Here is a 21,498-nt window from a genome sequence, read left to right as displayed (position 1 = left end):
GTAGAGTTAAGAGCTGTTCTATGTAGCTTTACAATAAGTAGACTATTACATAGTCCTCTTTTGCTTACACAGTATTTTGACATATTGTATTTACACTACTTACAAATATGCAATTATATTTCTTCTGCTTGCACACATCAACAGAAATATGAATATCAAAAAAGATTAGGTTATGCTACATCAAATTAATTTACTTTATACTTTTGTTAGCATCATCTACTAAGCATAAAGAAGCAAATTTAATGATAAGTTCTGCAGTAGACAACTAATATGATAAAGAAGCTCATGTACAGGGGACCACACTGTAAATTTGTTCTCTGATATCTGGGTGTTGACAAGAGATATTTGTATATGCAAACAAGAAAAGACATACTACAATGATCATGTATTGTATTCTGAGAAGATATATGTACACAATATAAACGACTAGAATAATAATAGTATTAATACAACTAATATATTTACAATAAGTCTTCTTTTTCTTTTAATGGAACAAAAAAATGCAACTAAACTGAAATCTTCTGGACCAACCACCCAAAGTTTACATCCCAGAGTACAGTGCTTTCACATACAAGGTTTAGAAAATCTAAAATAATATGAAACAGAATAAACCTGTAGTACATTTCATATTACTTTTATTATTTATACAAACACAATAAAGTATAATCTTTGGTCTTTACTTGCATTATGAGTCATGGGTTATTATTACATGTCAGTGGTTTGCTTTTTCTTGGCTCTTTACAAGGGCAAAACACACAACAACATGTGTTATTTTCAAACATCAAACATGCACCATGTTTGTCGGTTCCTCAATGCTTATATTTGTATATAAATTCACTGCAATAACACTATTAAGGAATTAATATTTATGAGAAGCACAAACAAGATGAAGTTTCAGTTAGATCAATAAAGCCAGTATATCATGTTTAACAAATATATGCTGGCATGACATGATACATCTGAAGGCATGACAAGGATACTTCATAAATTATTATTCATTGTTATGGTTAATTGTTTTAACATTGCATTCTATTGTAAGAATAATGGCAATTGTAATTTATGGTTAAGATATGCTGCAAAACTAATTTAAGATTCAATTTACTTGTATGTATTTCAAAATTTAATGGTGGCAGCATAACTTCATGCATTTTACATTTTAAACAAGTCATTTGTCCACAAAATGGCTTCTTTCTTTCATTATTCTCTACCTTTACAATTTGATTTATGATTTTCAAAAATATGCTCTGCAAATCTGCAACCAAAATTTTTGTCAGGCTTGGTAAAAACTGTAGCATGGGAAAGAAAGGGGTTTCACTGTCAACATAATAAATACAGTACATTAATTAAATTACCTGTGCACTCTGAATGAACAAATATTTCTTTTGTCTTGTAAAGTTCATAATCCAAACTATTTCCATTTTTTACTTTTAATAATACCCATCGCCCCATGTAATATTTCTGAAGCAAAAATTGATATGCCAACATTACAATTTTAGCAAACCTGATTAAAAATACCAGTGACACAAAATGTTACATGGAGAGGAAACAGAGAACACAGGCTTTTGTGTATTTTAAAGGATTTCAAGACGAAAGGAAAGAAGATACAAATATTATGAAGGGAACTAATTAAAAAAAAGTAACTGAAATGATAAGCAATAATCATTAGGTGATTGTTTGGAAATAGAAGAACTGACACAAATAGAGTAACTATGAGATTAATACTGACCAAAAATCTGAAAATGATGAGAAGTCTGTGTGAAGATGACATTGACATATTTCAGCAGCAAGCATAAAATAACTAGAAAAACATTTCTGCTCACTCTGGAACACACCAAATTTTTTTTATAAAACAGATACTGGTGATTACACTTTGGTCTTATGGTATGACCTAGAAACATAAAGCTGAAGTTTCAAGAGAAAATCCAGTCATCATGACAAATAGTTGGACAAGTGGATTTTTTATCATGACAGTAAACCCTCCACACAGCACTTTTGGTAAGGTGATATTTGACCTGAAGACAATAACAATGTTTGAACATCCACTATACTTGATTGATCTGGCCCCATAAGGCTTTTTCATGTTTTCCAAACTGTAATCGACAAAAACAGAACAAGGAATAGACACAACTACCACAAACCTAATCTACCATTCAATTAAACAGTGTCCTCGAAAGGGTCTCATTTTAAAGCTTAGAATACTTTCCAAGCAATGTCACAACAGTACAGAAAATACATTTGAAAAATGATTTCCAGCAATGATTCCAGGCACTGGAATGTATATATGTAAGAATAGAATTATTTGAAGGTGACAACATTCACTAAAGGCCAATGACAATAATAAATATTTCTCTACAATAAATTTAATTATTTAAATGTCAGACCTTGAATATATGCATACTTAAATTCAGTGGTGTATTACTGTTTTGAAAAAAACATATTGTACTTCCACACTGCAATAATAAATGTTGGTATGAACAAATGAGTTGAGTCTACATGTTATGTGAAAACATGTAAATATACAATTAAAATAAAAATTAGACTTTGTAGATAAACACATGCTTCATAATTCTTATCCTTTTAATGAATACACCAAATCTATCTTCCTGTACAAACTGTGAAAAGACATATCTGAGGAATGTAAAACATGTATAAGATAATGAGTTATACTTACAAAATATAATGCAAAAATTAAATGAAAAATCAAATTCTGGTTATATAGTATCTACAGTGCATTCGCTAACAGTCACATGCACTGTCTTCCTGGCAGGAACTGCGTGACTCACCACCAAGCACCACAAGATTTTCCTGATGAGTCAAGTATCGCTCCATACAGACAATGAATAAACTTACCTATATTATGAGAGATGATGACAATGATGTCCCTGTACATGCACACACTCTCTGTAACATTTAAATAGGCTGAAATTCACTGCTTCACCACTTTGGCTGCTGATGATTCCAAGATGTTGGTCTCCTGTAGAAGATGTCTCAATGATTCTGTTGTGTGTTCTGCTCTAGATCTTATTCCATCTAGTTTTTCTTAGTTAAGCACACTGCATTTTTAGCAGGTTTCTTGTCCAGAAGTTACCCAATACACCTGACTTTCCTAATAAGTTTATGGATGCCAGATGTGCTTGAAACTGTGATCCCAGGAAACTTACCATTAAAATGTTCTCTGACTCTTTCCAGGAGATCCACATTTCACACATGATTCATACTGGAAAACACACTTCAATAGTATATAAAACTACACACACGTCCTGTACATTATAGAATGCAGTGTTTTACATAATAAACAGTCACCCACCCTAAGAAACACTGGAGAAGAATATTTCATGCCTACTGCATATCTTTCAGTAAGCAGCACATATTTTTGGTGCACACATAAATCTAAGCTACCAGAGGGCAAATTTCACAATTAAAATATTTCAAACACCAGTGTTTATTTAATTATGTCATACCAAAAATACTAATAATAGTCATAGGCTGCTCTAGCACTGGGATTTAAAATCTTAATCATGCTCAGGGTGTGCATGATCATGTTTTTAAGAATTATTTTATGATGGTATGGACTTTTGAGATGGTCTCCATCCAAGGATTCCTCCTACATGGACTTTGAAAATCCCCACTAAGATAGAAACCCAATCCTCAACTTAAGCTGTAACCCACAGATGAAGCTGTAAATAAGAAGAGAATTTAGAGAATGCGAAATAATGGAAAATGGACCAAAACCCACAGGAAGAAATCTTTGTCACTGCTTTGAAAATTACATATTCAAAATGTTTTTACTGCTAATCAGGTGTGCTTGTGGCACTATCTTCTTTGAGGTGGCAAGAACAGATAATGCTCTGTTGCTTTATAAGGAGGAACTTTGATGAAAAGGAACTAACACCTCTGGCCACCAACAAGTGACCTGTCAAGCTAAGTGTGACTGCCCGCAGTAATGGTTCTAAAACTAGTTCACAGAGTATACAGGTATCATGGTGTTCTCCACAGAACACCATAAAAATGTGATTTTTGAAGTCATTATTCTGATTAGGAATATTACTAGAAGAAAATATGACATGAACATCTCAAGAGAAAAATTGCAGATTGAGAACAAATTGCCATTACTTAATTTTGGTAGCAGAACATCTCAGTCCAGGGCAGGGAACATAGTTTGGGAACCACTGGCCATGAGCAGGCAGGCTTGTCTTCCTGATTAGTTATAAAAAGCAGATTACATTAAATATTTCCTATCAGTGGTCCTCTCTGAAATGTATGGCAATTGTAAGAGTTTCTCGACTACCTCACTACACCTTACTACAGAAAGTATAGTCACTTCTAACTTAGGCTTTGAAACAGATGATTTGGCACATGAGACAATTTAAGAAGTGACATTTTTCTTTGTAACATTTGAGCAATGTTATACAATGGATACATGCACTTGGGCCACTGAGCTCAAACACATACCTTATTCTCATAACAGGCCCCATGAGGTTGTGGGAAAGAGCATCTCTGTTATATGCTGGATATTACAAAAGCCGTTTCTTTCTATCCAGTAGTAACAGCTAATCTGATATGTAATGTATAGAATTATGGGAGAGGAGAAGTCTGAGCACTTATTTTAACTTCTGACACAGAAGTCATGTTGACACACATTTTAAATTTGTAATGTCTGTAATTAGATAAGACTTGACACTTTCACAATGACTGAATGCAATAAAATCTTCTCAGGTTACTAATTGTGTAAATTCAGAACAGAAGTCGAATGTTTTGGAAACCTTCTCTGCCTCCATCATTAGGAAGCGGCTGCCTAAAGATGTTACTATTTGTAGATCCTTCTATCATGTAAATGCTCTGACTTTTCCCATCTTGCTTTATTTCTAAACTGATGTCTTTCAAAGACTATGCTTTTAACTGATATGTACACTGTTTGCACTGATTACTTTACTTCAAGCAGTAAAGACTATCTTTACTGGCTGTAATAAAAATGTCTGTTGTGCTAATTACAATTTCAATACAGCTTTTCTCTTCTTCTATTGAATGCCCTGTCCTCTATTATTTCACTGGGCATTATCTATACATTATTTTTCACCATACATTAAAAAATGCATAAACTCAATGGCAGAGTATAAACAAGAGAGCTTCACTTCCGAAACACAAGTGCAAGAGATAGCGAAGATACTGAAAATCATGAAGAGAATGTGGAAAAATATGTTTTATAGGTATCTTGGAGAATATAGATTGTAGTAATAAATATATCAATAAAGCAAGGAAATTTCATATATAAACAATGAGGATGAAACAAACATGGTGCTTAGACGAGGCATGATGACATTAATAATACTGTTTCATTACACTATTCAGTGCCATCCACTGGCTGGCAGTAAATGAGTTGGCATTCAGCAAACCAGCGACTCCTATAACAAAAAATACTGGCAGGGTTTAAGCAAGGGGGAGGGGGAAAAAGACACAAGCACTGCTGAAGCCAAAACTTATAACAAAGTACGAAAGCCAACAGACCAAATATGAGAGTGTGTGTGTTATGTTATCTTGTTTTCTTATCCTATCATGCAAATTCCAACAGTCTCAATATGAATCAACAAAATTGGATAAAATATATATTGTACATATTCTGTAAAAATATAAAATCTGAGTCATAAGTGTCATGTCTGAAACCATAACAGGAAGATTTCCTACACCCTGAAGTAAAAGTTGTGACAAAACTTCTTTTGCTTGTTTGTATCATTTATTATTTCCCAAATAATGCATATAGAGACTGCTGTGATGTATGTTCTACATATTTAACATGTTCACAATGCTAATAAAAATTCAACTTTACACTCAAAAACTTGAATCACACTGTGACATATCAGGTTGCAGTGAAATAAAGAGAAAACTGAAAATAAACAATTTATGACTAGAGTGATCATAAAATATTAAACAATTCTTGTACAAGAACCTGTGGTTCTCTAGGGATAAGATGCTGAGATGGAACATAATTTATCCTTGCTATAGAAAACAATACTCTTCACATTACTGTTAACCCATTGCATTCTTAGTCTATCCCTACAGGCCCATCACGCTATATCATAAACACATCCCATCACCACAGGCCACATTTTGTGTGAAATAATCAAGGTTTATGTGCCAAAAGGAACAGATATTATACTTCTTTATGTTTTCATGTTGAATAAACCATTGCTTTATAAACACCCCCCATGTTAAAACATTTTTTACACTATTGTGAAATGTCAATTTTCTGCTAGAATATATGTTTTTAATTACAATGAGTCACCACAAGCTCTGTAAATTACATGTTAAGTTATTACACGTTTTGATGCATTACAATCTTTTTCTTATTTAAATCTATAAAATCTATACAATATTTCCTTTCGTGGACAATAGCTGGTTCTGTGCCAATGATATATTTCAGCTGTTCTGGATGCTTTTGGAGTTGTGTGACATGGAACAATCAACTTAACATAGTACAGACACACATAACAAATCAAAAAACAATGAACAACTAAAATATACTAATGGCATGGAACCAACCATTGCCCACAAAAGGAAATAGTGTATATACATTACAAATTTTAACAAAAATCACTGTGTAATGCATCAAAACATGCGGTAATTCATGTATAATTTACAGACCTGCATACTCAAACGATCTGCATGGTGTCATGTTAAAAAATGAATAGCAAAACAATTAACATATGTTCCAGGAATCACAAACAATGGGTACATGCACCATCTAGTAACAGCGGAGAAAACTACATGCCAAAATTTCATTCTAAAAGTAAAACCCTTGTCTTCTTACATGTTACAATATGACCTAGGGCGGGTATGTTAAGTCCAGACAAAGCACCAGAAAATGACCAAACTCAAATACAAGAGTATGTTATTGCTGTGAAGAGTGAAAAGACAATACTTTCCTATCAGTTATGAATAGCTGTAAAAAAAATCCAAGGCAAGGTCTGAGATCTGCTAAATAGCTGTAAGCTAACTCAATATTCAGTTCCCTTAATATAATGCATCTAGCAGCATGTGTGTAAAGCAATAATTGGGATTACTTTATAATCACTCTTGACATGAAATGTATATTTATATGAACAAAATGAACCCATTCACTCAACATACTTTGCTTTCCAAACTACATGGTCATTGGCAACAATCCAGTTTCAATAGAAATAAAACTGTGGTACCAAACATTCTGCTACATATTAAGTCAAATTTGTAATGTCACAGTGCTGTCACCTTGTGGGATATTTGTAATTCCGGTAAAGAACAAAGAAAATCCATAATGAACCAAATTTTGATATTTGTCTCATGGCATTCTGTGTTTGAAAGTACGATTGCTGAAGTAGATCACTATAAATGGGTTCACATATTTTTATTCAGATTTACGTTAAAATGAATCAAGGTCTGATTCTCTGCAGCCTCTCACATTTGGCTTCACATTAACCCATTATCAAGAACTTTGGTTGAAGGCTGTACCCCAAAAGTATAACAAAGTATATGCAGTGTAATTTTCTTTGAACTCTGCAACTGTTTTGGATACTTGTAATAATTTAATAAATAAATTTCTATTGGAAGGTCATTTCTCCACATCTCTTTCTCATCATACAAAGCTGTAAGTGTTTTCGACGGCTCTTCCACCCAAACCGCTCTGCCTTTCTTGCAGCCGTTCCATCGACTCAGTACGCATTCGAATTGTGCCTCCATGTATAATCACCTGAAAGACGAATGTTCAGCTTACATATGTATTTCATAATTAATACAATTTTCCTTTCATTAGCCATGTATAATAAGAATGATGAGCTAACATACCAGTACATTTCAACTATCCATTATAGTTTAAATATTTTGCCTTTATTACCCATTATTAGAACTACAGACAAATAACTAATTTTAATTCTGTAACATAATGTTAATTATGCACATAAAAATGTAAAAACCTAATAAATATATGCAATATATAAAATATATGCAAGTATAATAATTTTATACACTGTCTTATATGGGTATAAAATACAGTTTCTTACCATAAGGGCAAATATCTGGACCTAAGAGACAGGAGTAAAAGAAAATTGGAGTGAATCAGAAAGTAAAAAGCTATATAATTTGTACTCTTCACCAAACATTATTATTAGGATTATCAAATCAGGGAGAATGAGATGCACAGTACATTTAGCATGAACAGATAGAAGCAGAATGCATATAAAACATGAGAAAACCTGAAGAGAATAAACTTCTTTGGAGACACAGATGTAGATGACAGGATAATATGTACACAGATCTTAAACAAACATGGTATGAGTGCGTGGACTGGATTCAACTGGCTTGGGATAGGTCCAATGATAAGTTTTTGTAAATGTGATAAACACTAGTTTCATAAAAGGTGGAAAATTTCTTGACAGATGAGTGATTATCAACTTCATGAGATCTATGTATCAAGAAACTGTATGAATGACATACACATTTAAGCCACTAAACCAGACTTGAAGTGAACTTCAAATTCCAAACTGTATTAATGGCATCTTAATCAGATTCTGGATATCAACTGGATTTAAACTTCAACACAGTAAAATAAAACTGAATACTTGCCGCATCAGATACATTCTTCTGTAATGTGGAAAAATAATGTGTAGCCTATGGCACTGCTATTGCTACTAAATGTAGCGGTTACAGAATACACTGCAAGTAAATCATAAAGTTTTTTAGGGCATGCTATTGAAAAGGTTACTGCTAAATGCCTATTAGAACCAACAAGAAATACAGAAATTTTGAGAATTTCAAACTTCTTACACACATTTCTTGTTCTGGATTAGGGTAGACTCACATATTTAGTTTTAATAGAATATTCACTGTATATTTCAGCCAGTAGCAATCTATTTTAATGAAATTACAATTATTAATCTTTATACAAAACTCTGTAAGATGGTCACAAATAAGTTTACAGCCTCAGGAATGGCCAATCATTACTTTCTCGAAGATTTATTTCATAATTAATTATTACTGGAAATGATTAGAAAATTACTGCTGTAAGAATATAATCAAAGTACTGTCAAACATATGCTGTTAATGTAAAACAGAATCGAATCGTTACTACAACACAACTCATACAGGCATTCCTTTGGATTTCTTCTCAACTCTACCCCTTCCTTCCCTTTGGGAATTACAATGGTATCTTAAGGTATCTACTGACTTTCTTCATGTGTACAGCTTATACTATAATAATCATGTTTATAAGTTTGGTCTTATTGCCTTCCTAGCCTCTGCCCATATGGTAAGGCAACAAAATTAATTTTTGATATCTCCAAATCCTAGCTGAAAGAGACTGCAGCTGAACATGACCTTCACATGCTGGGAGCATGTAGCATCTTCATCAACGAGTAACACAGCCTAGACCACCGGCCAACTTTGATAAAACTCAGTATACCTACACTCTACATGCACAAGTATATTCTTTTCTCTCATCAATAGTGCATCACTATACACGTAAGAAAAATGCTAGAACCTTGAGTATAAGCACCCAAACTCACAAAAGAGTTTTAGACTCAAGATTCTGCCAACAAATTGATGCTGAATTTTTCTAGAATTATAAAGGGCTGGACCTAGTGGATGCGATGCTACATCATGCTGTATTACAAACTGAAACTAAATAAACATGCAGACTCTTTGAGGGTGTTTTCATGCTTCATGACAATACAGTGTCATTAATAAATGAAACACTCATCAGTTAAAATCAGAATCTTTCACCATTTGATTATACTACCAAAGACCACTGATTCACATGCAATGATGAAATAAAGCAATACAGGCATGGCTGCAGGAGCAACCAAAATAGTTCTTCACAGCTGGCACCAAGAAGTTTGTGATGGGACTTCGTGCATTAAAAATAAGAGAGTGTATAAAAATTAATAAGGTTATAACATTACTTCTTTTCTGTATTCAAATGTATTAATAATATACTGTATTGGTTTGTTTTATTCTTATATATTAAACAGGTAATGTTCTCTCTAACACAAACACAGTTTATTCAGATAATTACATTGGAAACTACTGGCTTTGAAGTAAATTTAAAACGTAGAAGTATAGCTACAGCTTCCAGAACATATAATTTTTATTTAAATCTTATTCCTTATTGACAGCTAGCACCAGAGGTCATCCTATGAGTTTCGTAACTACTAGAAGCATCTTCAGATTTATAATTTTTAATTAATTTTTTGACAGCTTACCTTGAACAGAATCAGCTTCTGTGATGTGCTGTAGTGAAAATCAGAATTACTAACATGTGTTATCTGTTTTTAAAACATTGTGTGTCCAGTGGATTCAGGAAGCAATAATCATGAGAACATTAAATAAGCAGTTAATCATGGTTCTAATAACCAAGTGAAGGTCTTTACACAAAATCATAAAAGTGTCACTGAATCTGTCACAGTTCATCCAACAACAAAGCCAAATATCACAAGACAGGTGGAACTAGCAAATGTCATTAAGTTTTAGTTCTACATCCAAGCAGTGAAATAATATGAAGATTTCTGTCTTCTGGATTGTTGCGCTGTGTAGTCTGGTCGATGTTAACCAACGTTTCAGAGGTCATACTGCCTCCGTCATCAGGGCGATGAATCGCACAGACTACACAGCGCAACAATCCAGAAGACAGAAATCTTCATACTCACCTCTGTGAAAACCTCAAATCCTACATAGTGAAATAATATGTCTGACAAGAACACACATATTTTGATACAGATAGCAGCATGCAGTGTTCTTCCCAACCATGATCAAATATTACAACAAACTGAAGGGGTCTGATTTTCTATATGTTTAAAGTAACATGATAATCTGAGACACATAAATGTTATGTTTAGTCCACATAGAGTGAAATACAGGGAGCTCCTCTGACAAGGCATAGCTTGTCATGTCAGCAGGAACTCCCAGTATATAACGCATATTCCTATAGGGGGAGGAAAAAAAGCACCTCAAACATTTAAATCTAAATTTTTTTAAAGTGACTCCTTCAAACAGTGCAACAGCCCTCTATAGCCATTCTCTTCAAATTACACTAACTCAAGGAATAAAACTGTACTCATTACACTTAAAATAACATCACGACAAAGAAATTATAGCCAGTAATGAGTTATTAGTCATTAATTATTCCTACATAACCTCAAAGGGAGATTACTGATTTTTAACTGCATGCCATACATTCTGATAAATTTAGGACCTATAACTTCATATTTTTATAAATATAATCATAAAATGTATCCAGAGTCAAGAAGAATGACTACTAAGGGCTGCAATATCTTACTGAAAATCACACAACACATTCCTGACAATATGCATGAAGAAAGCTGGGTAAAATTAATTTAACTTTTATAATCTGAAAGTTAATTTTTTCATATTTTTATAATTTATGGTCTAGTTATATTGACTGTTTAAAAATTCACATACTTTTAAGATATTTATTCAATAAAACATAGTGATTAAATAATTTTTGTTTAAAACAAAAATAAATAGCGCCCAGACATGCAGAAAGTTGAATGATCATGGAAGGAAATGCCATACAAAATAAGGTGTCTGTCTTATACATAAATACTGCAGGTCAATCTACATAATGTAAGTGTAACACCTGTTCAACAAGCCACTTACATCGTCTGTGTTAGTACTGGGTTTATACTAATGTTAAGGAGTTTCATTTTGCGTTGCTTTAAAATTTACTCACATTATCAAGTCCAAAGTTAGAGGCACCAATTGTATCGACCACAGCGCGGACTCACACCTATGAACGGGATGCAACCATTAGCATAACACACAATGTAAGTGGCATGTCCTATGCTTCAGAGATCGTAAGACAAGAGTTTTGTGCACGCAGGTCTCGTTGTATTGCAATCTTGTGCACTTTCATGTTGCTAGGTTCAAATGATAAAACACAACATTCAATGTATTTATACCTTCGCACTTCGCTGTTTTAGTTTAAGCAATTAATAGTTCTGCTGTTATTACTACTTACTAAATTATGAAAAATATTCAGAAGCATTATGTCAAACAATAAGATATCTCCTCCATAAAAGAAAATGTCCCTGCAAAATTCAATGACCAATAGATTATTTATTTTAATGGAGAGAAGCAAGTCCCAAGCATTTTAAAAATATTGTGGTAGAAGTATAAAGAAAACTTTTCCTACAAAACAAACAAGTTTAATTTCAATATAAGTATGACATCACTAATTTTAGAATGTCACACAGTCTTCTTTTCTTATCAGATTTATAAGTGTTATTACACTCACGCAGATGACATGATAATACAGTTAAGACTCATAATGCCATCTATGGACTAGTATGGAAAATAATACTAAATGGTGAGATTTCAAGTGACACCTTTTCTTGGACCAACTGGTTCTAGAAGCTCAGTCACTTCCATAGACAACAATAAAAAAGCTACATATTGATTTTCCAATAGTTTGTATGCATCTACATAATGATCCCATGGTTGTTCAATTTGTAGCACATCAACAAGGAAAGAAAATGAAAAGAGCATATAGCCTAATTGACATAAATTTTCTCATCCACATATGCCCTTCTTATACTTTGTAAACATACAATAAGTCATGTAGATTTCTGTCTTCTGGGTTGTTGCGCCGTGTAGTCTGGTCGATGTTAGCCAACGTTTCAGAAGTCATACTGCCTCCGTCATCAGGGCGATTCATTGCCCTGATGACGGAAGCAGTATGACCTCTGGAACGTTGGTAAACATCTACCAGACTACACAGCGCAACGACCCAGAAGACAGAAATCTGCATACTCACCGCTGTGAAAACCTCAAATCTTACATACAATAAGTCCTGATTATCTGACCTAAACAAACTTTCATGATATTTTATAATGGTGAATTTTACTAAAATATCAATACATTTCAATTCTGGTTCTAACATGACAACAAGATAGGCATTTTACACTTATCTTTGTGCAGAGAAACAACTAAGTGTGAAATCCCCACATGACAAATCCTGAGCTAGCATTAAAATAATGTGATAAATCCCTGAGGGATACCTCTAGGTGTCAGACATCCTGCCTATGAATAGATCAATGACGCTAGAAACACTGGCACTATCTGCAAATGCCAAAATTATGCTATGCCCACATTTCCTAACTTCTTAAAATTTGGCATTGTTGTTATTATTACTGTTATATGAACAGGCTGTGCCATAGATCAAGCAGACAGTCACTGGCTTTTTATGACACTGGCCTGAATTCATGCTCAAGTCAATCCAGTGGAATTTATAGTGGACAAAGAAGCAGTGGACAGGTTTTTCTCTTAGTCCTTCAGTTTTACCCTGCTAATATCATTCCACTCCTAATGCATATTATTAAATCATCTATCATCTAGTACACTGGTATTCAACCTGGGGTACGTTAAATTTAAAAAATATATATTATTTTATGATAAATACTGAATAATCAGTAATGTAATTTATTTAATTTATTTTAGATGTAGATTATATACTATGTATTACTTGAATTATACACCAACAACTTTGGGGGTACAAAGTTGAAGAGAAATTATATCTGGGGGTAAGCGAACAAAAAAGGTTGAATACCACTGATCTAGTAGATGGACAAAGGGCCCATTAGTCACCACAGTTCTATTGAAATATAGTCTCATCCCTCCACAACATTAAGAAACAACAGTGTATGAAATTATTAGTAATTTATTTTTTACTTCTGAACTTTGATTAGACTATGTCTAAATCCTCAGAATTGGATTTAAAAAAATGATGATGAAACATATGACATTCTTATATTACTGTGAAATATCACTGACATTAACATGTGTTGCAGGAAGTACAAGCCACAGTGGACACAATCCCTTAAAGATTAAATGCTACCAGTGGACACATGGCACTGATATGGAAATAAATCAAAATATTAGACTGGGACACATATGAGCACCGCAGTGTGAAGCAAAGGATTTGTGCAGCAGACACTGATGACCACTGAGCTATTCATTGTGCTAATATTAAGCAGCAAAACATGTGACATTTAGGATAGGTTAAGCTATGACAGGACAGAAGAGCAGTTTACCAAGTAAGGAGTACAAACACCTTCGCTGGTCAGAATAGGGGACATTCTTCTGTAATTAATTCAGTTTGTCTTGTCTTGTCAGCTGTGAAAGGTTATGAAATGTCAATGTAATTATCATTAATTGTGGTAAAATTGGTAAGAGAAAGAATAAATACCTGAATAGTTTTGAGATATTAATTATTCCAGCATATTTCTATGCCTCCACAAAAAAAAGAATAACACAGAAATTCCTGTACAGGTTAGCAATGTAATTGTTCTAAAAATAAATGAAATAAAACTAAATATATAAACACAACACAAAACCAAAATCAGCAACAAAGTAATCAAAGAAATATAGCACGTAATAAATCATTTTGAAAATGAAAAACAAAACTTACGTTTCTATAAGCAACACTGGAAAATAGACAAAAGGTTCAAGATGAAATTACAAGAATAAATTTTGGAAATGATTGTTATTCAGTTCAAAAACTGCTAGCATCCTATCTACTTTTCAGGATTCTGAATATCAGGATATGCAAAACGATATATTTTACCAGCTGATCTGTTTAAAAAAACATAGTTTATTACAGAGGAACAAATTACAAGTGTCTGAAACCAAAGCGCTCAGTAAAATATTTAGACCAAAGAAACAAGAACTATGTCTGCAATTTAGGATATTACTATATTATACAGGCCACATAAGTGTTGTTAGAATAGTGATATCTAGAAAGCTAAGATGTGCTGGGAAATGACAAATGTACACAGAATTTTTTAGGGAAAGCCTCATGAAAAATGAGAAAAATGAAATGGGAGAATAATATTACAACAGATCTTGTGGACACAGTTTGTGAAGATGGGAGTTGAAACTATCACAGATATGTGTCCAGTGGCGGGCTCTGGTAAGCATTGTTGAACATTAAGGACCCCTTAGCACAGCGTTAATTTGTTTTGTACTTCCTGCCAAAGTGAATCTATCCAAATGAAGTATATTATCAAGAACAGCAGTATGTTTCAAACTGTATGCCCTATCTGAGCCTGTAAGATGAAAGATGTCTTCAATTCTGTTTTAACATGAATTCACTAAAATCATTTTATCACAATTAAATAACCAATTCCAAAATTAATGTTGAGATTCTCACCTCTCGAGGTTCGGGTGGTGCTGCCGGCCTCCTAGCCTCAGTACCTGTCGGCTGTCCACCTGTAGAGCTTCCTCGTCCACCTGTCGGTGGCATGATGGCTGCTACCACAAACTCAGTCAAAGTCACATCTGCAGTTCCTCCGGATTCCAATGGAATTGGGTGCTGACGAAAGTGTTCTAACATGTCAAAAATTGTTGGAAACCACAGGTGCTGTACTCGGCACTGGCCCTGGTCATTCAACGTCATTCGGAGGTGCTGCAACCAACAACTCAGTAGAAGTTGCAGTCCTAGCAAAATTACCATGTAGAAAAGTGAACAAAGAGGTCAAAACTGATAAGGTGGAGTAATTAAATTTAGACTAATATCCTTTCAGTTGTAACGAATGAATAAATAATTTACATGTTATTTACATCACTGTATCAATGGCAGAGTTAATGTAGCCTCACATAAGAATATATTTATGTAGTTCAAATGAGATAATTGAATGATCATGTGCAGTAAATCAGGAAGGATCAGAAGCAGGAGACACAGACTTCATAGTACTACTCTGGCATTTGCCTAAAAAGTATGAGAAAGACTATAAAAACTTCAGGCACCATATCCAATGTCCTATTTAAGATTCAAACCTAGCACCTCATAAATATAAGTTATATGAATTGTAAGTTCACCAACTTCTCACCTCTTGTTCTTCAAGAATCTCTTGCGCAGTTAACAAAATCATTCAGACTCGGAATGCACAAATCTGTGTTAACCTATACTTTTGAACCTGTGCATAAAAACGCAAGTCTTGGTCCAGATTACAAACTTTTCAGTATTAAATTTTGCCACATGAAAACATTACAAGCTGAAGATAATTCACACCAGTACTTCTTAACCATTCTGGTAACATGGACGAACCTCCCAAAAATTATATCATACATTTTGATAAAATAGAACATAATGTTTTTTTACTCCATTATGGAAGTAAGAAACATCACTTACTTTTGCTTTCCCCTGAAAATTAAAAGTGAGCACAAATTCACCCTTCCGTGTCTCACTCTGTCGCACAAGAAATACACCATGACCTGTTGCCCCTTCATGTAGCACCAACTGAGCAGCATCTGAACGAGGCAAAGTCCCATGGAACCATGGGTACTCACGTAATGAAGTTGAAAGATCCAATTCTGGCTCTGTAACAACTGCCAATTATAACACAAATTAAATAATACCTCTAATAAGTAAGTTACCAAATAAAACCTTTACTAACTCAAAATTAGTATAAAGTGAAGCTTTCGCGGTGAATGAAGTTGATGAAAGACTCTCAGGTTACAAGCCACGCCAGGTGGCTGAATGCTGAAAAAACCATATCTTCTGCCAACATTTCGAGAACAATCTCTGCTCTCATCCTCAGGGCTGCTGCATAACAAATCTGATTCTTTTTTAACACACTCACCAATGGAAACTCATCGGCAAGCGCACTACAAAGGATCATATTTGTTATGCAGCAGCCCTGAGGATGAGAGCAAAGATTGCTCTCGAAACATTGGCAGAAGATATGGTTTATACACAATTCAGCCACCTGGTGCAGCTTGTAACATGAGAGTCTTTAATTAAAATTAGTATTTGACCATACAGTGAAATGTCATTACAATAAACATTATCAGTTATACTTTAAAACATTTATCTTTTTGAGATCTGAGGTTCTCACAACAAGTATGAAGACGGCAGTTTTCTAGGATGCTGCACTGTGTAATCTGGTGAAAATTTTAGAAGACAGCCATCTTCAACATTAATCTTGCTCACATAACTAACTAACTAACTAGATGGCTTACCGAACCCGAAGGTTCATCACCGAATTAACCAAAGCCCTCCACCGGACCCTGTCCTGGGCCAACAAAATCCAGTCTCCTTCAACCCCTATCTCCCATAGATCCCGCCTGACATTATCCTCCCATCTACGTCTAGGTCTCCCCAGCGGTCTCTTCCCCTCAGGCTTCCCAACCAATACCCGGTGCACACCTCTTGTCCCATCCATGCGCGCTACATGCCCCGCCCATCTCATTCTTCTCAACTTAATCACCCTGACAATACTGGGGGAGGAGTACAGATTTTTAAGTTCATCATTATGCAGTTTTCTCCACGGCCCATCGTCTTCTCTCGTAGGCCCAAAAATCTTGTTCACATAAACATTTTAATTGGTTTTCACTGGGAAAAAAATGTGAGCTGAATTTTCTACAAGAGACACTGATCCAACCTTGTTCCAGTTCAGGATGGGATGTGCACAGCTCAAAATTGCTGTTACTCGATAATCTGAGGCCTGGTGTGTCGCTGCCTGCAGTTCGAGGCACTGCTGTACCCTGCAGTCTTGGAGGAAGTTCCGGTGGATGTTCCAGACCTCCTACAGCACCTACTTCAGCACCTGCCTCTAAGGGTTTGTTTCCCCCTCGTTCTACAAGGCCTCGCAGCCTATCCCCCTCACTGCCACCTGCAGGCAAACTCCTACTGCAACAGTACAAAGGTTCAAATAGTATCACATTTATCAAGTATATATATAACCAAGCATGTTTTAACATAAACGATGTACATCATATTTTTCCTTCATCTTATAATTGTACTTATCTGGAAATATTTCTTCTGGCAAGTGCTCTCATTTTTATTGCCTGACTTAGATAATTTACTGACTACACAAAATATGACATCAATCATAACCCACCTCCCATCTTGACTTGGAAGCATGGTTCTCATACAGTACTTGATGGTTGCCAGCCATGATCGCATATCATCAGTGTCATGAGCTTCTATTACATACTCCATGTTGTTTTCAGCCTGTAAACCCAAAACATATGTGACACTCCACACAATATCATAAGCAAACAATAATGTTAATAAGCTACAATATAAAACAGTGCTCACTTTCAGAACAAATGTATTTTCATGGTCAGGCATTTCCAAGGCTGTAGTTTCCCTTGCTTCTGTGATCAAGAAACAAAACACACCACTTTTGGGTTTCACTGCCTGAAAAATAGAAATGTGAATGAATTTACAATCACGCATGAGATCCTAATTAGAACAGTAATAATAATTGATCCAATGAAAACTAAAATAATATAAACTACCACTAACCCACACAAAACAGAAATGATGCTAGCAGAAGAAGTATACAGGCAACAGAAGTTAGGTTATGCAGCCTATGAGACCTAACATTTTGGTACAAATAAAAAATTCCTCCACCTTGGTGTGGGATTGAATGTGAATATTCAATTGTATGAGTTAAGTCTCTGGTTAATATCATAAAAACTTTTCATCTGAATCTTACTAAAGATTTCACTAAATGAGATGAGTGTAATAGTACCTAAACCAATATGAACTAATCTAAGACTTCATGATTAAGCACTCAGTTCTTAAATAAATGCATAAAAAAGCACAGACCAAGGAATGAGTAAAGAGACAAAGAGAAAGTTAAATACAAAAAGAATGGGGAAAAGTACAATTTAAAATGGCATTCTTACAACTTACTTCAAAATTAGACAAGATAAATATTATTATCAGAGGACTAACAAACCAATTTTTACAGGGACTTGGCTGGTACAGTGCAAGATTACTGTGCCAAAGATCTTGTTCAAGATACCCACATCCAATGTGAATTTTCTGCATGCTTTTTCCTAACCTTGAATTAGCAAAGAAATCATGAAGTGAAACACTGTTTATCCTTATAAGATTTAAAGCTTTCATGATGACAAAGCAATGAAGTCTCCTCAGGCAATTGTGTAAGTATGGCATTACAATCCAGTGTTTCATAGACTGTCTCTGCCTCCATCATCAGGGTTTATGTAACATGGGATGCAGGTGTTCAGCCATTCAAGTCATCACATACTCTGTGTTACATAACCTAGATAATCCAGGCTACTAGCTGTTACTGATTCTTTCTTCTCTTCATACTTAATGGCCATATTTTTTAAAGTTACTGTAATGGCTATTAATGTTAGATTAGGTTACATACAATTCTAATCTTTGTTAAATATCACAATTTTGTAATTGTGTGCAAAAAATACACAAATTCTGACTATTTTCAAAAGAATCTGCACAACACCCTCCAACTTCATATTTCAGTGAAATCAGGACATAGGTGCAAGGATACTGAAGATAAATTAATTAAAAAAGATCAGTAGTTTTATACAGTTATCACAAAGAAATGTATTTGTGTGCTGCAGATCCATATTATACATTCACTTCTAAGAATTATTCCATATAATGGAGGAGGGCCTCAGAATTGAAGGATATGATAATAAACAGTAAAGAATATGTAAAGAAGTGGATTTGGTCTAATTTATGGTACTATCCCAGCTTTCGTCTGGAGAGGCACAAACACCACAACAGAAAAAACTTAGCCAAGATAAATAGTATCTGGGCTAATATTTGCACCCACAACCTTCCATATTTGAAGGTGGAGTACTAACCATTCATCCACATTTCAAAGTGAGAATGACCATTTTCTTAGGAAGACGGGAAAAACACACGAAACCTCAGTCACTGTAACACCTACACAAAAAAGCTCTGTAACTGCCTACATCTTGAACATAAAGATTGACATTTTGTTTTGGTATCTTGGAGAAGCAGTCAAAGTATGAAATAGACATGTATTTTGCACACTGAGGTTGAAGGGCTTGAGAGAACCATTAATACAACATGATTTCAAATTAAACAACAAACAGCATTCTTATTTTCATGCCAACCATTTCATTTACAATCATAGCAAAAGGAGTAAGTGATGAAAGGAAGAATGTTATAATAATTAGCATGTGAAATTTAGAACAAAATACAAGCACACAAATAACATACCAGGTAAAAGAATCTTAATGTATCATTAAAGATCTGAACTCAGCCACTGAATTCATACTAAACAAAGCCAACACTAATAATATAGTTGACATAATTGCACGCTAGAGCTCACCTTCGGGGGAGAATAGAACTCCAACATATAGCCACCTACAGTTTTTACTAAGGCCAGCCGACACTTCTCCCACTTTTGTGTGCCATCTATATTCTCACCCATCAAGTAGTTAACAATTCCCTCTTTTCTACACTCAACAACAATCTTTGCCAATTTCGTTTTGGAATGTTTGTCATGTTTTGAATATCTGTCATGATGTGATGACAATTCAAGTTCATCTGAATGCTGTTTGTGAAAAAAACCTTTTCCTTTCTTCAGCCCTTTAAATGAAAGCCTACGGAAGAATGGTTTATGAAGAGTTTTTGGGGATGAGGAATCCGCTTCATGCTCTGAATAATCACTGAATTCTTCATGGCTATTTGCTCGGGGAGCTGATGGATTTGTGGTGCCAGAAGTGACAATGTTGTTCCCATTCACAATCTTATCCTTGTGATTTGTAAGATTCTTCTTTGTAAATTCTGCTTCAAAATGTTCTACAAAATAGTCAACAAATTTACGGACGAAATCACGATGTGACACTGTGTTCCTTGCATTTTCTGGGAGGTTAGAACTGACATAGGTACAAAAAGCTTTAGCAAAGTCAGTAGCTGCAGTTTTTGCATGCCTGTCACAGAATTCTATCCAATTCAACCGTTCCTCGTTTTCTGGATGAACTCCGGCCATGGTTAACCACGGTGTTCCTACTTATCCTTCATTCCACTACGTTTCGAGCTCTTGTTCTGTAACATGACAGTACTGCCTATAAAAAACATTTTTTATCAGCTCCTCCCAACATATTTCGTAGCCATAATGTCATTTTCTACTGTATACCTCATTCGAAAACATTAAGTTTAACTAACTACACCTTGTAATACCTGAACACGACATACATGACAAATACACTACCGCCGTCACAACAGTCTACATTTACAGAACTACTTGTTTTATGATGTACACAATTATTGTAAACGAAAATACTGAAAGTCAAGTATCGAACTCAACAATATATGTACATAAATATTACATATAATACTTTTTTCAGAGTCTGTGGATTATGACGAGAGGCATATTATTTATGTCAATACAACAAGGTTTAATTTCCTCGTTAATATAAGCATCTCTATTGACTAATTTAGTTCAACACGGACCGGCAAAGGTATTTTGTCATTATTTGTAGCGGAGCCAACAGCAAGAAAAAATTCATAAAAGAATATAAAAATATTTTTACGCACTTCAGCGACAAATTTACTCTCGACATGAAATTAAACTATATCTAAGCTTAAATATTTAATGTTATTAACAATACGTGAATTAAAAGCTGTTTTAAACCTAACTGCATTATTAAACTCTGTGAAAATGTTGGTTACCCTGCACTTCCGCTAGCCGCCACATTCAATTG

At 34.5% G+C, this 21,498-nt stretch overlaps 1 protein-coding gene across 6 annotated transcripts; it reads right to left on the bottom strand.

The window, feature by feature from the left end:
* Window positions 1-373: 373 nt before the first annotated feature.
* On the bottom strand, window positions 374-21,090 carry Lnk (SH2B adapter-like protein Lnk). 6 transcript variants are annotated; one of them, XR_015537504.1, is made up of 8 exons: window positions 20,121-21,087; window positions 18,083-18,184; window positions 17,883-17,995; window positions 17,424-17,671; window positions 16,172-16,368; window positions 15,191-15,445; window positions 11,714-11,770; window positions 374-10,254 (listed from the first exon to the last, which is right to left on the bottom strand). XR_015537504.1 is itself a non-coding variant. In XM_087357548.1 (8 exons), the coding sequence occupies exons 2-8, from the start codon at window positions 20,781-20,783 to the stop codon at window positions 7,607-7,609; spliced, it is 1,692 nt and encodes a 563-aa protein (XP_087213674.1). In that variant the 5' UTR covers window positions 20,784-20,839; window positions 20,975-21,087; the 3' UTR covers window positions 374-7,606. The 6 variants fall into 6 exon arrangements, 3 of the variants coding, with proteins under 3 accessions (XP_087213674.1, XP_021939259.1, XP_087213675.1); XR_002546468.2 differs by having other exon boundaries at window positions 374-7,720; XM_087357548.1 differs by lacking the exon at window positions 11,714-11,770 and having other exon boundaries at window positions 374-7,720; window positions 20,121-20,839; window positions 20,975-21,087.
* Between the last annotated feature and the right edge of the window lie 408 nt (window positions 21,091-21,498).

The sequence above is a fragment of the Zootermopsis nevadensis genome, unplaced genomic scaffold (genome assembly GCF_977971745.1).
Source record: "Zootermopsis nevadensis isolate Lab colony 2312 unplaced genomic scaffold, Znev_1.0 Znev_ptg000028l, whole genome shotgun sequence".
Classification (NCBI taxonomy): Eukaryota; Metazoa; Arthropoda; class Insecta; order Blattodea; family Termopsidae; genus Zootermopsis; species Zootermopsis nevadensis.
This window is presented reverse-complemented; position numbering and strand designations above follow the sequence as displayed.

Coding starts and splice junctions, on each gene's coding strand:
- Lnk (XM_087357548.1), bottom strand. CDS start 20,783: ATGGCCGGAGTTCATCCAGAAAACGAGGAACGGTTGAATTGGATAGAA. Junction 17,996..18,082: donor AAAATACATTTGTTCTGAAA/GTGAGCACTGTT, acceptor TTGGGTTTACAG/GCTGAAAACAACATGGAGTA. Junction 7,721..15,190: donor CACCACCCGAACCTCGAGAG/GTGAGAATCTCA, acceptor TTCGTCTTTCAG/GTGATTATACATGGAGGCAC.